General features: G+C 46.1%; 1 protein-coding gene across 1 annotated transcript; it reads left to right on the top strand.

Annotated features, from left to right (window-relative positions):
* On the top strand, window positions 1–16,986 carry EFHC1 (EF-hand domain containing 1). Its single transcript, XM_058836182.1, has 11 exons — window positions 1–133; window positions 5,080–5,301; window positions 6,935–7,222; window positions 8,921–9,070; window positions 10,065–10,257; window positions 10,489–10,709; window positions 11,408–11,548; window positions 12,713–12,926; window positions 13,273–13,420; window positions 14,227–14,428; window positions 16,535–16,986. The coding sequence occupies exons 1-11, from the start codon at window positions 17–19 to the stop codon at window positions 16,658–16,660; spliced, it is 2,022 nt and encodes a 673-aa protein (XP_058692165.1). The 5' UTR covers window positions 1–16; the 3' UTR covers window positions 16,661–16,986.
* Window positions 16,987–17,366: the final 380 nt, after the last annotated feature.

Here is a 17,366-nt window from a genome sequence, read left to right as displayed (position 1 = left end):
CGCCGCCGCCGCCGCCATGAGTTCGGGGCCGGGGCCGGAGCCGGGGCCAGGGCCAGGGATACGGCCGGGGACAGGGACAGAACCCCCGATCGATCTGCCCTTCCTCCCCGGCTGCGGCATCAAGGACCCCACGGTGAGCGCGCCCGCCCACTGTACCCCCGCTGTACTCCCTTCCCACGGGAGGGCCCCTGGATCAAGGTGGGCTGGTGTGGCGGGTGCCCCCCGAGAGGCGCCTCAGGACGGGCCTCTACACCTCCCCGCACCCGCTTCAGGTGGTACCTGGTATCCCCTGAAAACACTCTGGGAATCTGGTGCTCCCTCAGACCTTCCTCTAAATCCACGGGAGACTTGAGACCCCTGAACTCGACAATATTCATAGAATCATGGAATGGTTTGGATTAGAAGACCTTAAATGGTTTGGTTTAGAAGACCTTAAAGACCATCCCATTCCACTCCTTGCTATGGACAGGGCCACCTTCCACTATCCCAGGTTGCTCCAAGCCGTGTCCAGCCTGGCCTTGAACACTTCCAGGGATCCAGAGGCAGCCACAGCTTCTCTGGGCACCCTGTGCCAGGGCCTCTTCACAGCCACAGGGAAGAATTCCTTCCCAGTATCCCATCCATCCCTGCCCTCTGGCAGTGGGAAGCCATTGCCCCTTGTCCTGTCCCTCTATCCCTTGTCCCAAGTTCCTCTCCAGGTTTCCTGGAGTTCCTTTAGACACCAAAAGGTGTCCCTGGAGCTTTCCCTTCTCCAGGTGAGCACCCCCAGGTCTCCCAGCCTGGCTCCAGAGCAGAGGGGCTCCAGCCCCCAGAGCATCTCCATGGTTTTCGCTCCAACAGGTCCATGCATTTCTTGCATTTTGGGCTCCCAACCTGGGTGCAGCACTGCAGGTGGGGTTTCACAAGAGCAGAGTAGAGACAGTTTCTTCAGGGAGCATGTTACCCCCTGAACCCACACCAGGGGAACCTGCTGTTCCCTCAGATCACCTTGTAATTCCCCCAAGAGGCCTGGTACCTCCTGCATTCACCAGATATCCCTGAGACAACTTGGTGTCCTCTGATCTCATGTCCTGGGAACCTCAAACTCACCAGACTCTGGACATGACCCCTGAAGAACCTGGTACTCTGTAAGCTCAGTTGATGCTCCCCAGCAGATTTAATATCCACTTAACTCTCCTCCAGGGAGTTGGTGTTTCCCAAAGCCACCAAATACCTGCTGGACTCACTTCTGGGGGATCTGAATGCTCTGTACCCACCTGATGTCTCCTGATCCCACCCACGGCAGACCTGATATTCCCATAATTCTTCCAATGTTACTGACAATTGCAATCTGTTCCCAAGGGACCAAGTATCTCTGAAATAACCTTCAAGGGGACTTGGTACTTTTAATCTTCTCCCCAAGGAATCAATTGCATCATGTACCCATTTTATAACCCTGAATTTGTCCTGATAGCTTTGGAGAGAGACATACACACCCCTTCTCCCCCTCATTTGTGAGCCTCATTTGAAATTCCAAAAGCTTTTTCCATAACTGCAGAACTACTATCTGCAAACTCACTCCTTTGGATATTCACTTCCCCTAAATCCATCCAATAATTTCCCTGCAGTTCAAGAGATACCCCAAGGGAAATCCCCAAACTCGCTTTATGGTCCTGAAACCTGATTCCCTCAGAAAAACTTCTGTTTCTCTGAACCATCTGAGTTTTCCCAAAGCAAAGTCTTCTGAACTGATACTGATATTGTCCTGAACTAAGTTCCTTAAATGAAGAGAGATATACCCAGGAGAACCAATATTGATCAAACCTTGAGTATTCCTCGCCTAGGAATTAATCCCACGAATCTTCCCAATGTAATTATTTTCTGGACATAATTTATCTATTACATAGATACACCTTGAAGTCACCAGTCTCATTAGCAATCAACACTTCCTCCAAAGCTCTGATACTTCCAAAACTGTTCTCCTGGTGATGCCTGGAGAACTGAATCCTTGACAGTCCAGGTCTGGAATTTGATAACCTGATGAGAGCACTGGTATCCCACCACAGAACTGGTGGCATCACAGCTTCCAGGTTCATCCCCAGGAAATGACACAGTCTCAGCTTCTCCCAGGTTCCCTGGAAGAAGCAGTCTCATCCTCATCCTCATCCTCATCCTCACCCTCATCCTCATCCTCATCCTCATCCTCTGCAACTGATACCTAAATGAGGAAGCAACCTCTCCTTTTCCTTTCCATCCAGTGGTCCAGGCCCTAAGGACTTGATAACCCAAAATCCTTCCAATGTCCTGTTGAAGAAGTGGTGTCACAGAGAACTGATATTTCCATTTATTTCTCTGATATACTAAAAAAATCCCCCAAAAAGCTAAAAAGGGGGTTGTTGCATGCCTGGTTTGGTATGTAAATTCCTCACCAGGAATTTACAGCCTCCCTGAAGAGCATCTTTAACAGAAAACATTCCTGGCTGCATTCAGCTTTGTATATGAAAATTATGTCACAGAATCATGGAATGGTTTGGGTTGGAAGGGACTATTAAAGATTATCTTGTTCCAACCCTCTGCTATGGCCAGAGACACCTTCCACAGACCAGGTCACTCCAATTCCATCCAACCTGGACTGAAATCAGTGACAACTGAGTTCTCCAGTAGTAAATAGAGTAAATTACTCATAACAAATAAACATCCAGAAATAAAGGTTATCTCAGAATTGTTATCTGATAATCATATTTCCTTGAAATAATTTGTAACATCTTGGAAATCTGCAATTTTCCTGTCTATAAAACTGGCATCACAATATTTGGTTTCCAAGTGAATGCTGAGAAGTTCTGGAGGAAACCTCTTGTTCAAATAAAGTGCTGTTACTGCTTAGTGCTCACGGGACAGAGAAGCAGACACGGAGAGGGAATGGTGTTTGTATGAAGTGTTACAGACTTGGCAAAAAGAAGGACTTAATTCAGTGGAATTTCTTTACATAAACACTGGCAGCAACTGAGATTAGGAGTTTACATTCTGGGCTTTCCCTTTTAAATTTGCATTAGTCACCTGATCCTGGGAGATGTTTTCTGGCATCCAGGCTCACTTTGGGAGAGCTTATCCACTCAGGAGCCTTATGAACCAACGAGGTGCTTTCTTTAGGTGAATGTGGGCTCTTAAAAGCCTGTATACCTCTAACAAACATTGATATTGCTCAAATTAAAGACAAACTTCCTGGTTTTCCTTGAATGTTTTTTCCCAAAGCTTTCCCTTGGTGTTTATTTGACAGAAGGAAGTAGCAGTTCTGTGGCAGTTTATAAGATGTTCTGCTAAAATGTCTTCAGACAAATCTTGTTTTCACCTGTTTTCCTCACTGCTCTCTCCATTGCAAGATCTATAGTAGCAGTTTAAAGAAAAAACAGGGAATTATGTGGAATTCAAGTGGGGCCTTGAAGGTATAAATAAGATTAGAGGCTTAACCATGAGGGGTGAGGGAGGGGGTGGAGAAGAAGCAGTTTTCATGCCTGAGGTTGGACTGACTGCAAGCCTGGGGCTGGAAAAGGAGCTGGAGCTTGTTCTCTCAGCACTAGAAATGCTTACAACCCTGTTTTATTTGGCAAAATCAAGAGGTTTTATTATCAGGAACTCCTAATTTCCCCTGCTTTCTTTGGAGCTTTGAGTGTTGAGAGCCCAGTGGGACCAGGCAGTCTCTCGGGGTGCAGGTGAGGTACCACGTGGGGTGGAGTGCAGCAAGTGCAGTGGTTTGATGTCACTCCAGTCTGACCCTGCTCTTCAGTGGTGAGGAACAAGACTGGCTGACAGAAATCAGATCCTGTGCACAGCTCTGACTGAATGCAGCCCTGGCAGAAGGACTGGGGCTGCTGATGGATGAGTGGCTGGGACCCAGCAACCCCCACCAGGTGCTGGGCTGATCTTCCCATGTGGGCGGCAGGGGAGGGGGTGATTCTGCCCCTCTGCCCTGCTCAGGTTGGACCCCCACCTGCAGAGCTGCCTCCAGATCTGGGGTTCCTCAGCATAAATAGGACATGGAGCTGCTGGAGCAAATCCAGAGGAGGCCATGGAGATGCTCCAAGGGCTGGAGTCCCTCTGCTCTGGAGCCAGACTGGGAGAGCTGGGGGTGCTCACCTGGAGAAGAAAAGGATCCAGGGAGACCTCAGAGCCCCTTCCAGTGCCTAAAGGGGCTTCATGAAAGATGGGACAAACATTTTAGCAGGGCCTGTAGCAGCAGGACAAGGAATGATGGTTTTAAACTCAAAGAGGCTTAATTGAGATTACATACAAGGAAGAAGTTTTTTACAAAGAAGATGGTGAAGCCTGGCACAGGGTGCCCAGGGAAGCTGTGGCTGCCCCTGGATCCCTGGAAGTGTCCAAGTCCAGGTTGGACAGGGCTTGGAGCAACCTGGGATAGTGGAAGGTGTCCCTTCCCAGGGCAGGGGGTGGAACTGGATAATCTTTAATGTCCCTTCCAACCCAAACTGTTCTATGAGTCTATGACTATATAGAGGATAAAACAACTAATGTGCTTTTGTACATTTCATAATTGCAGTTCTGTGGGCATGACATGCCTTATTTAACCCAGCAAAGAAAATCCTGTGTCATGTCCAGGGGAGGGTTAAAAAAATAAATAACCATGGAATACACAAAGGGTGCACAACAGTGAAGGGAGCACCACAAGGCAGTAACTGAGGTCCCATGGTGCTCTGTACTGCTGACAAATAGGGTAGGGAACAAAGAGTTGGTGAGATAAATACCAGGGCAGATAAAGTGCTGACACACTGTTCTAGGCACTGTATATTGTGGCAGTCAGGAAATTCAGTGATTTAAGTTCTTCCGGAGTCTGTGGCGGGTGCAAGGATCTGAGCTCACTCTTGTGCTTTGTGCATCCATCACTCTCTGTTTTTTCCACTTTCCTGATCTAAGTACAAAATCTGACTAAATAACTGCTGCAGTAGTTTATAATAAAATGCTGTGGATGTGTGTGGGGGGAGATATTCTTGATATTGTACTCTCTTACTGAGTTTTTTTGTGCTTCCAGTAGCTGTGTCTGCTAAATTCATGCAGTATTTTGATAGCTGGATTTCCTTCCAACAGAGAACATCTTTTCATCGGCCCCAGACACTGGACTTCAAAAATGGATATGCCTTTTCCCGGCTGCCAAGAGAGGGGGTTGGTGGGGAGACACTCTTTGCAAATCAGCTCTCTCAAGATGAATTAGATGATTTGTGCACCAAGGGATCCACACTGACCTATGGGCAAGTCAAGAGGCCTGCACCTTCCCGGTTCACTCCAGCATTCGTGGCTTATGACAAAAAGGTATAAAGAAGCTGATTCCAGGAATATCACTGGCCAAATTCGGAGACATAAACAGTCAGCTCCAGGGTTCACGGGACTGCGTACAGCAATTTTCAGATGCCAGAGTCCTTAGTCAGAGACAGCTGAATCCCAGAGTGAAAGAGGCTTTCTTTGCTTGGGAGGAGGATTATAATACGTAAACGATGTAAGACACTCCCTGCAAGTTACACTCGAGCTTTTCCAGCAGATGTTGGAAAAGAGGTTTGATTAGCTCTGGAAAGTTCCAGTTTATAAGCATTGCTCTGCAAGCCACAACCTGGAGTTTTGTGTTTCCAAAACTATATTGAGGTTGTAATTGAGCTTTAACTGGAGAAGTCAGTCTGCAGTGGGAACCCTTTTTGACCCTGTTCTATCTATTCATGCTTGTGTTGGTCACCACAGCGTGTCACAACCTGAGCTGCTCCATTAGCGCTTCCCACATTACATCTTGGCGATCATATCAGACTGGGTGGTGGCTCTGTGTCTGCTCAGAGCAGTCCTGAGCTGACCCTTGGTTTTCAGTGTGCCAATGGCCCAAGCTGCAGCCCTCAGCCGTGGATGGAGCAGCAGCTGCAGTGGGAGCTGCAGGGCTCGGGAGCTCAGCACGTGCAGGCTGCACACGCTGCCAGCGCTGCCAGAGCAGTGTGCAGCCAGCCAGCCCTCAGCCCGGCTCTGACACAGGCTGGGGAACAGATGTGCTCTGTTAATTGCTGAGGCTGTTCCTTCAGAGTAATGTAGATGTTGCTGTTTAATCTGTCAGATCCTTCTCTGCCCCTTCCTTCAAGCTACTGGAGCAGCAGGAGCCCCAGTGCTCCTGGGGATGTCACAATCCCTTGTGGGGCACTTTGCTGACTGATAGGAATTTGCTGCTTTATAATCTCTTAATTATCCAGGCCTCTGGGCTGGTGTAGGCTGGGTATGCAAGGCCTGATTGGCCACCTGCACCTTCTTAGGAGCTTTGAATGATCTGAGTATTTCTGCCAAGCAGAGGGACTGGCTGATTAGTTCCTTGTTTCCCCAGCACAAATCAGTTTTTGCTGTCAGTGCTGAATAGATGTGACTTCAGATCATGGAAAGGGACCTTAAAGATTATCTTGTTCCATCCTCCCTGCCATGGGTAGGGACACCTTCCACTAGACTGGGTTACTCAGTCCCCCCTCCAGCCTGGCCTTAAAATTATGACCCCTTCCAGATTTTGAAATCCTCAGATGTGGTTAAACTCTACTAAAATCTGTGGATAACTTCCCTAAATCAGGGCTGTAAAGCTGACAAGTAAAGAGCCATGTGTGTCAATGAAGTAGATTACTGTCAGCAGCCAAGCACCTGGCAGTAGGTGAAGCAGCAGGTGATCAACAAATAGGGAAAAGGCTGGATTTTTACACCTGTCTCAGGCACACCAAATTTGCAAAAGGCAGCTATTGATAAAAGCCTTCCTGGTGCCTTTGCTGTCACTCACAGATTAGGCCACAGCTGTCTTTGAAGAGTTTTAGAATCTAATCCAGTAATATTACACCACCAAAGCAAATTGCAATTAAATTATTGGCCTCAATAGACTAACCACGGTGTTCAAATTGTTTCTTTCTCTCTCCCTTTGCTATATTGTCCCTTTGGGCAGGTTTTGAAGTTTGATGCCTACTTCATGGAGGAAGTGCCTATCTCTGCAGATGAACACTACCGGATCCGCCAAGTGGGGCTCTACTACTACCTGGAAGATGACAGCATGTGTATCATCGAGCCTAAGGTGAAGAACTCGGGTCTGCTTCAGGGCAAACTCATGAGACGCCACCGGGTGCCCAAGAATGAGCACGGGGATTATTACCACTGGAAGGATCTGAACCTGGGCATCGACCTCCGCATGTACGGCCGGACCTACCGCCTGGTCAACTGCGACTCCTTCACCAAGGTGTGTTGTAGGGAGAGCACTGACAGAAAGACTCCTGGGAATTGCAGGGTGTTAATTACCTGTTAGAGTCCAGCAGTTTGCAACTGTAGTTTTTGTGATATGGGTGCTCACAGTGTTTCATTTTGCTTTTTGTGTAGATTTCTGTTTTTCAGGGGTGTTCAGGGTATGACATCTGCTGAGGGCAAGTTAACTGCTCAGTATTTTTGCCCCAGGACTGCTGGTAGTCCATCCTTTGTCCTCAGGACTTCTCTTTACAGTACAAATTCGAAGTTTATGTCTGGGCAGTTTAATTCTTTGGAGCCTAGATGAAACACTGTGCATACATGTGAGGGAAATTAGTGATTCTGACTCTTTTCTGATTTAATATTCCTCTGTTAGGAACAGTGGAAGGGAATACAAGCAGTAACTCTGCACACATCCACAGCCAAGCCATGATCCATGGTTGAGAATCATGGTATGAACTGACCTTTCTAAGAAAGCTTATTCATTGCCTGCTTTTCTATTTCTGGCTATTTCTGTGCCAGTAAATGAGATAATAACGATCCAATAACAAGAAATAAGAATTACCAGTTTGCTGCTATCCTGCTAGATTGTCCCCAGTCAAATCTCAGCCCTGGTCAGCTACTGTTCTTCCAGGCCAGGAGTTAGACTGCTCCAGAGACCATTCCCAATAAGGTGAGTTACATGCAGTCAACCTATCCTGGAGGCTCGGAGTTTAGGTCCAGGCTTTTCCTTGTCAGGTGGCCTCAGTGCCCAGGAATGTTCCCAAGCATGTGTTATTATTGGTATAAATGTGGCTGTGGAGCCAGCTCTGCTGGAGCTGTTCAAGTCAGTCCACATCAAATGAAGAGCTGGTCCTCATGTTAATATTGATGGAAAACATGGAATGAGCTAGGTGGGTCTACATCTCCAGGCCAATAGTGTATTTATCATTTACTGGCATCTTCCAAACCAGAAAATAGTGAGTCTGAAAGTATGAACCTGCCTTGTGAGTCTCCAGGGGGATCTCATATTCCTGTGGGAGACGTTTGCATAGGTGCTTCCTGGGCTGAATGTTTTCATGGAGCAAAAAGGGAACAAGTCTCTTGACTTCAGAGGTTGTTTTGGGTGACTGATGCAAGTCCACGAGTAACACCCTGGATTTTGTTCATGGTCCAAGGTAAGTAAAACATCCCTTTATAAACAAGCAGATTGTATTCTTTCTGTGGGAAAAGTACTCCTGAAAGATGGAATAAAGCTGCCACTGACACATATCCTCATGTCTGAAGGGTCTTGATGTGCCTAGTGTGGGTGACACTAGCTTCTTCTGTTTGACACAACCCTAAGTACTTCCAAATTCAGGCTGACTACATCTGTGTTTATACAGCAATTTAATCTTTTTCATTTACATAAAAGAGACCAACTGACAGTTATCTTCCATTTAGAGCCCTAAGGGCAGAGAAAACTGTGCTCAAGTGAAATCTGAGTTAGGATGTTCAGGACAGGACTGCTCTGATTAATTAAAGGGTAAGCAAAGATAAGAAGCAGTTTAAATAAATGTATTTGTCATCTGTTGTATTTTGCTGTTGCTGTAGAATTCTCTAGGAGGAGTGAACTTGTAGAATTCTGATCTCACTCATCCCAGTCCACCTGTAACCTCTAGTCACCTCTTACCTTCAGAACTCCTGGCAGCACTAACACCTCAGATGACCTTCCTAGGTGTTCCTGGAGAGCCAAGGAATTTTAGTGAACCCTCCAGAGGAGCTGGTTTCAGATCCTTACATAGAACAGCGTCGGACACCTGTGCAAAAACCCATCGTGCCCACAGGTCCTGACCCCTTCAGGCAGTTTCTGACCTATGACACAAAGGTAAGAGGGCTGGGGATTACCCAAATTATTGTATAATTACCCACATCACACCGGTGAGGCACCTCCAGTGTGTCCAGGGAAGGGGCTGGAGCACCAGGAGGGGCTGAGGGAGCTGGGAAAGGGGCTCAGCCTGGAGAAAAGGAGGCTCAGGGGGGACCTTCTGGCTCTACACAACTCCCTGGCAGGGGAGGACAACCAGGTAGGGATCAGTATCTTCTCCCAGGCAACCAGAGACATAACCAGAAATGGCCTCAAGTTGTACAGGGGGAGGTTTAGGTTAAATTAAGAATTTCTTCACAGAAAGGGTGATTAAACATTGAAGCAGGCTGCCCAGGGAGGTGGTAAAGTCCCCATCCCTTGAGGTGTCCAAGGAATGCCTGGATGTGGCACTCAGTGCCCTGGGCTAACAAGGTGGGGTCAGTCAGAGCTTGGACTCAACGATCTTCCAACCTAAAAGATTCCGTGATTACAGTGAATATGTGCTATTGAAACCCAGGTCTTGTGAGTTTTTGCAACCTCATTCATTCTAAATTGTCTCAGTCTGCTGAACAGACTCCAGATTTGCTCCTTTCTTGGCTCTAGTGAGATACAAAACTTTTTATGTTTTTTTTTCTGGGCTTTGTGCCTTGTAAACAATTCCTCTTTGGATTGCAGAGCCTGTGCTCAATATCATCCATTACTCTCTTGCTTTCTGTTGGGATGAGATAAGCCACCTGCCTCTGGAATTTAGCAGCCAGATGCAGTTCTATTAGGAATGGTCTTGCTGCATCCCCTCCCCTCCTCCCCCAAAATATTGATGCCAGGTGCCAGAGCAGATAATTTCAGATAAACACAAATTCCCCTTGCTCTAACTAAATTTCCCCTGTGTCTCTCCTGTCTCTTCAGGAGCTGAACCTTGGGGAACTCTTGAGCATCTCAATGTGATGAGTTTGATTTCTGGTGCACCTAAAGATGATTCTGATCCATGTTTGTCCGGTTTTTTTCACCACCCCAGGTGCTTCGCTTCTATGCCATATGGGATGACACCAACTGTGCCTTTGGTGATCACCATCCCTGCATCATCCATTACTTCTTGGCAGATGACACAGTGGAGGTTCGGGAAGTCCACAAGAAAAATGATGGGAGAGATCCATTCCCGGTACTGATGAGACGCCAGCGCTTGCCCAAAATCTTTGGGGATAAGAACAGTAAGTTTAGATTGGCACATCCATCTGTGCTAAGGTGTTATTATTTCATGGTCAAAAAAATGTTCTTCAAATGGTCACTAAATTCTTTATCTTTTGGGAAACAGTGGCAGGACAGCAGTGCCAACATCTCCCTGTCGTTATTTATACACCTTGCTTTTATATCCCTTTTCGCTAGGAAATGTTAGCATCTCCTTGATTAATGTATTTTTCCTTCTGCTCTCTTGTCCTTAGAGAACTTCCCAAGCTGTGTGCTGGAGATCACTGACCACGAGGTACAAGAGTGGTACTCACCCAAAGATTTTGCTATTGGCAAAACTGTCACCCTCCTTGGACGCACCTTCTTAATCTATGATTGTGACAAGTTCACCCAGGACTTCTATCGTGAAAAATATGGTATCACAGACTTCCAGCCAGTGGATGTAAATAAGAAACCACTTGAAAAAGCTCCCCAGGTAATGCAAAGAATTTCTCAAAAGAAGGGAGGAAAGGAAGTAGTTGGTGTGAGCTCTTATAGTAAAGTGGAAGTTCAGCTTAGTAAGAACCTGTAGAAAACAAGTTCAAAGAAAAAAATCAAGTAACTTGAAAAAGACAAGGCAAGGGTGGTCATAATTGATATAAAAATGAAAGCATGGCTGCACTCATACCACTGCATTCTCCCTCACTCTCCAAAACAGTGTTGCCAAGTCCAAACTGCGTACTGGGAATGGTCCCAGCCCTTGTTACCTCCCAAATTGAGCCCAGGTTTGGGGTTGTGGTTTAGATCACAGGCATGATGGGGATTAGGTTGCCAGTGTAACCATTTGATGGCTGGGTTCCTGTGCATTGGAAGGTTTAGTTGGAACTAGATGATTTTAAGTTCCTTTTCAACCCCCAAACCATTCTATGGTTGTTTAATATAGCCACAACCCCTTAATTCAGAGAAATTACCTAGCTTTCTGAGTTTCAGACTTCCTTAATCCTCTTTTATTTTCATTAAATACAGCACACAGCCAGGCTGGTATCATCCATCTCTACTGGGCAGGATATCACAGCTCTTGCTACCTGGTGGCAGAACATTTCCTTCCAAATCTGATGGGCTCTGCTAAGTCCTGTAAACTTTGTCTTGTTCTTAGTTGCAGCTATTCATGGTTGATATCTCCTCTGGATACAGGTAATTCCTCCCTACAATGGTTTTGGCATCCCTGAAGACTCTCTCCAGAACTGCCTTAGTCTGTTTCCGAAGCCTCCACGGAAAGATATCATTAAGATGCTGGAGAATAATCTCAAGGTCCTGCGGTACCAGGTGGCCCTGGTAAGTGTTTTCCTTGGTGGAATAGTGCCAGGAGGATGGGAGGAGCAGACAAGGCTGTTGGCAAACTCTCCTTTGTGCCAGTGGGAAAAGGGAGCTCCCCCAGCCAACACGGGTGTCCCTGGGGGGATGCCACGGGACTATTGTGTGCTTGCGGTGACAATTAGCAGCTCAGAGAACTGAAAAAATAAAAATAAAAATAAAAAAAAAATACTAGAAAGTACGAACCAGACCTGCTACAAACCCACAGCCATTTATGGAAAAACTCCCTCTGCCACTGCTACGTGACAGATGGCCCTGGCTGAAGCAGCCTCCACTGGGCACTGTGCCTGTGCCTGCCTGCCACCACCACCACCAGCCAGTGCTTGATGTCTCTGCTGCTGGCTCCAGCCCCTGTCCTTCTCCAGGCCAGTCCTGGATGCAGCAAGGAGCTGTCCTAGCAGAGCAGCCAAGTGCTGGTGTAGAAGCTGGAAAATCCATGAGAATGGTGTTTTGCACCCAGAAGAGCACCCAGGCCCTGGCCTTTGTGCCAGTTTTACAGCTGGTTTATGCAAGGAGCCTCTGGCACATCCAGCAGCAGCGATGGCATTTCCTGGGCTGCCTTGTGCCTGCCCTCTCCAAACACTCGGGGTGGATAAGGGCTGGTTTCTTTTCTCTGTCATGCAGGAGTTCCCTAAAGGTCACAGCTGGGGAGTTAAGATCCGCTTAGCTTTAAACTAAGCACGTAAATCCACTGGTGTGTCAGGGGAGTGACTTCCTGTGACTAAGGGTTGAAGCAGCACCAGCTTCTCTCAGGCACTCAGCATAATGAAAAGTGTCATTTAAATCTGAATTTTACAGTCTCTCTGGGATGAATCATTCCATATAGGATATTCCTTTCTCTTGGATTACTCAAGCTGTGGAAACACTGAATATACTTGGTAATTTCAGCCCAGATTCTGCTTCACTGGCTTCAGTAAAGCAAGTAACCTTTGAAATTCAGATCCTAAATGCTGTCTAGTGCTTTGTTATGCTTATGTCAGCACATCAAGTGCTTTGTTTAGTCAGCTATAAAAAAAGCTCTGGGTTCTGGGTGCTTATGAGTGGGTTACTAGGTACTCCTAAGCACCCTAGGCAAGGAAAACCTGGTTCAAATGCTCTGTTCCAAACCTGCTACCTTTGCTCTAGGAATCACCAGTGCCTGAGGATAAAAATCGTCGTTTCATCCTCTCTTATTTCCTCTCTGATGACACAATCAGCATCTATGAACCCCCAGTCAAAAACTCTGGCATCCCTGGAGGCAAATACTTAAAAAGGACCAAAGTTACCAAGCCAGGGTCTACTCCAGAGAATCCCATATACTATGAGGCTTCTGACTTCACCATCGGTTCTACAATTGAAGGTAAAATCCAGCCTGGATTTATAATACCCTGCTCTGATATGTCATTTATTGCATGGACAGTGCATATCCCTTCCTTCACCTGAAAGATCTGCTGCTTCTGGGTCTCCTCACATTTGAGTTTCCAGATCAGCAACTGGTGTACATTGATACAATTTTGTTAGTGTCAATGTTTGAACCTTGCAATCAGTGAAATTATTCTGACTTCAAGAAGTGAAACCAGTAGCAGAGCTGGCTCAAAGCTGAGTCCAGCCACAGGAGAGGAATCCTGCTCCCTCCTGGACAAAGAAATGACTTTAACCCATGCTAAAACATAGGTGACACTACCTCTTTAATGCTTCTTCTCCAGTGTTTGGCCACAGGTTTATTATCACTGATGCTGATGAATATGTGCTTAATTATTTGGAGAGAAATGCAGAGAGTTTCCCTGCAGCAACAGTGCAATCCATAAGGGATCATTTCCTCCCACGGAAGGTGGTAGTGGAGACTGCCAGCAGGTAGGCTACAGAGAATGGGGTGGTGTGGCTAAATAAGACTAAGATTGACAGCTAAGAGCGTTTTCAGCTGCCTCCCTGGGCTTCAGCCTCCTGCTCTGCTGGTGGTTCAGCTCCCAGAGGCCGTGTTTGGGCACATTCAGAGGGTATGAAGTCCTTCCATTAAAATGTTGTGGCTGCTGCTGGCCCCAAAACCTCCTGGGACAGCTCTGGCTCAGCAGCAGAGACAGAGAAGTGGTCACAGCACCAAGTCTGAGTTCAAGAACTGTTTGGACTTCCAGCCAAAATCACAGAATCACAAAATGGCTTGGGTTGGAAGGACCTTAAAGATCAGCTCAGTCCAACCCCTGCCATGGGCAGGGACACCTTCCACTATCCCAGCTTCCCATCCAACCTGATCTTAAACACTTCCAGGGATGGGGGACACATCTTTTCCCAAAAGGCATCAGTTCACTTCAACAGATGCTGCAAACTTGAGCTGCTTGATGGCTGTAGGCTCAGCAGGTGGTGGAGGGGAAGTCTTTTTTAGGGCACTTATTCCTTTTTTGCTTATCAGCCAGCCCATCAGAGCTTAGACCTCATCCTCCTTGTAGCTGTCTGGATGCAGTTTGTGTGCCCCAGTAACAACCCTGTTACCTCAGAACATGGTTTGGAGGCAGTTATGTCGTGATTCTGGTTGAAACTCAAGTTTTCCACAGTTTCTGACACTGTGGAGCACACAGGGAAATGCTCCTTTTTCACTCACATGTCACAGCAAGGCTGCCAAAATGAGTTTTTGAATGAAATCCTGTTATTCTTTTCTTTTGTAGTGGCATCCCCAAGAAGGACCTGGATGATTTAATTGTGGAGGTTCAGAAAGAACTGAAGCTCCAAGCACCCTTCAACACCAAGCAGTTTCATGAGGCATTTCATCATTTTGACAGAGAGGACTCTGGCTTCCTGGATAAAGCAAGATTTTTAAACATTTGTGACAGGTTCAATGTGCCAACCAGCACCATTCTTCTTAAAAAGGTTAGATGGAAGGGGTGATGTGAATGTGGAATTCCCCTCCTATGGCTCTTCCAAAAGATCTCTTCTAAAAACCAACCATAACCAGCTGCTTCAGCCTTCAAAGGAGAACAAATACAAAAAAAGGGCAGGGATGTCCCAGTTTAGAAAAACTTCTGAGCTGTTGGACTGATCCTGTGTCTTAGAGGAGATAATAATTGCTGTCCTCTAAGGAAAGGGGAAAATAAGTTATCCAGGTTGCCCCTCATGTTTGGCTGCACTGTAATGTGTGAAAATTCCTGCTGGTTCAGGTCTTGGATGAGTAGAAGAGGTTGTGTATCGTGATAGAGATCAGGAATCATGACAGAGATCAGGGACAGGCTCCTGCAGAGCTTGGAGTCTGTGATGGCTTAAGCACAGCTGGGAGTGAGTAGAGGTGACACTGAGGTGTTCAAGGAATGTGCCTTAGGAAGGCTTAGAGACATTCTGGATTTAACAGCAACTGAACTAAATGTCTAAGAACTAAGTATTTTCCAAAATAATAATAATAATAATAATAATAATAATAATAATAATAATAATAATAATAATAATAATAATAATAATAATAATAATAATAGTTATTATTATTTTAGAATCATAATGCCCTGGTTAACACTTGCTGGGCACTATGAGCAACAAACAGCACAGGGAGATCACAGTCTGCAAAGCTGTGAGCTTTAGAAAATGTGAAAAAAAGAAAATGTGAGGCAAACTGAGGGAAAAATTCCTGCAGTGAGGATGGAGGAGGATCCCTTCAGGAATGTGACTGGCAAGGATGTTTCCTCAGCATCATGTGATTGACATGTTGATTAGTGGCCAATAAAGGGGGCCTCAGACTTTAGAGAAATCTAGAAAGCAGAGGGAGTTATTTCCTCTGCTAAAATAAATACTTTTCTAAAGCAGGCAGCTGTGAGCCTCACAGCCATGGTTAGAAAGGTGCATGGGCAGGGGATTTGTCTCTGGATGTGAGATGAATAGAGGCCCTGACAAGCACCCAGGGCTTTGCTGTACCAGAGCTCATCAGAGCTCACCCTGCCCAGGGGAATTTACAGGGTGGTGACAATCCCTGCTTCACTCTGAGAGTGGTACAGAAGTGCCATTCCTAAAATTATGTGGAGGACCTGTGACAATTGAAGCTAAACTCCCACATCTGAGCCCCAGTCTAGGACTATGCACTAAAAACATCCATCTCCTCTCTTGAAATCTTAATCCCAGTGTTCCCAGAGCCCTGGGAAGCATGGCAGGGGTATAAATTAAATATATGGCAGAGAGTTCACTGCCTGGAGAGGGGCACAGCTGTCAGTCACAGAAATGAACCCCAGAGAATCTGTCTCCAGGCGACAAGGGGAAGAAGAATCCTTTCAAGGAATTGTGATATTAGACCTTTTCCATCTCACTGGGTGTCAGAAGGAGATTAGTTATGCAATTAAAGAAACAAAAGCCTTCTTTCTTCCCCTGAAGCACACAAAGGCTGTGGCTCTGTAACACAATGCAGGGTCAGGCACGGACACCAGAACTGGCTCATTAGTGGGGCTGTCACCGAGCTCAATTATCTGTGTCTCCCCTTTATGCCATGTGCACATACCAAAGTGACACCAGAGAAGAGGGACTGTTCACATACACTGCCCCCACCCCACTTTTGGCAGGGATTTCTGCAAGATTTCCTGTGGCCCATCCATGCTTTGTATTTTTGTGGCTCTGTTGTCACTCTGGTGAGGCCCAGAAGGAAATCAGGATTAAACTCAAACACTAACACTTTAACTCTTCTCCTTGCATCAACTAGTGTCATCTGTAGGCATTCAAGGTTGGACTTGAACCTTTAGATCATCAAGTCCAGCCTTTAGATGATTGAGTTCAATCCTTAAATGGTTGGACTCAATGATGTTGTAGGTCTTTTCAATCCTTAATGGTTCTATGATTCCAAATTTACCTGTGACTCAGGACTACCAGGATGGGGAAATCCACATGGGGGAATAACATCTGCTCTGTCACACAAGGAGAACTCTGGGCACGTTTCCATAAAAACAACACCAATTTTGCAGCTTTTTCCAACTCTTTAGGATGTTTGCTGTGTTTTTGTCCCCACAGCTGATTGACTGCTGTTCCTGTGATGAAGACAAGGTAAACTACCGTGAATTCCTTCTAGCCTTCCCTAGTGATCTCTTCCCAGAAGCTGAAGGACAGGACCAGCAATTGATTTCTCAGCTAACTTGAAGATATTTTACTTCAAAAAGGGTGTTCTGTTTTTCACCCTTGCTTCATTCTCTCCCTTCCCTTTCACAGACCCAGCTGTTTGCACCCTCATGTTAACTTTTTTTTCCTTCCTAACCTCTCCCTGCCCTTTTAGCCACCCCCAAAGTCAACCTCACAACTGCTGGATGTTGAAATGAAACTTATAGGAGGAAAAAAAAATTCTGAGAACCAAAATCAGGTTCTTCTGTTGTTTTCTCAACCTTTTAGTGCAGTACTTTAGAGAGTTAAAGCTCTCTGGAGACTGGAGTGAAAACCACTTCAGGTTTCTCTCAGAATGGCCTTTCACCTTCAAGTAGTGAAGACTGCCAGTTTGTTATTAAAATTGCAATAAAACTGTAGTTGCTATGAAAGTGTTAAAAACTTTTTTATTTATATAGAATGTCTGGAATAGCTAAGGATTAAAATAAGGGTGGGGAAAAACCCACAAATTGTGATTCTGGGTCTACTCAAAATGGGGTGATGGTGGTGAGTTCAGTTATCTGGAGGTAACAGGGTCTGCACACAAACCTTCTGACAGCACCTCTGCATTTTTTAACAAGAAACTGGGAAAATGTTTTTAGGATTGATCCCACATAAACCCACCTTCTCCACCTGTCATCTCAGCAGAGAGGTCTCCAAGGAAAAGGGAACACGGGCGGTTGGCACAGCAATAGAGCCGTGACACTCG

The sequence above is a fragment of the Poecile atricapillus genome, chromosome 3 (genome assembly GCF_030490865.1).
Source record: "Poecile atricapillus isolate bPoeAtr1 chromosome 3, bPoeAtr1.hap1, whole genome shotgun sequence".
NCBI lineage: Eukaryota > Metazoa > Chordata > Aves > Passeriformes > Paridae > Poecile > Poecile atricapillus.
Note: the sequence above shows the minus strand (reverse complement) of the source record. Positions and strands in the feature narration are given on the sequence as shown.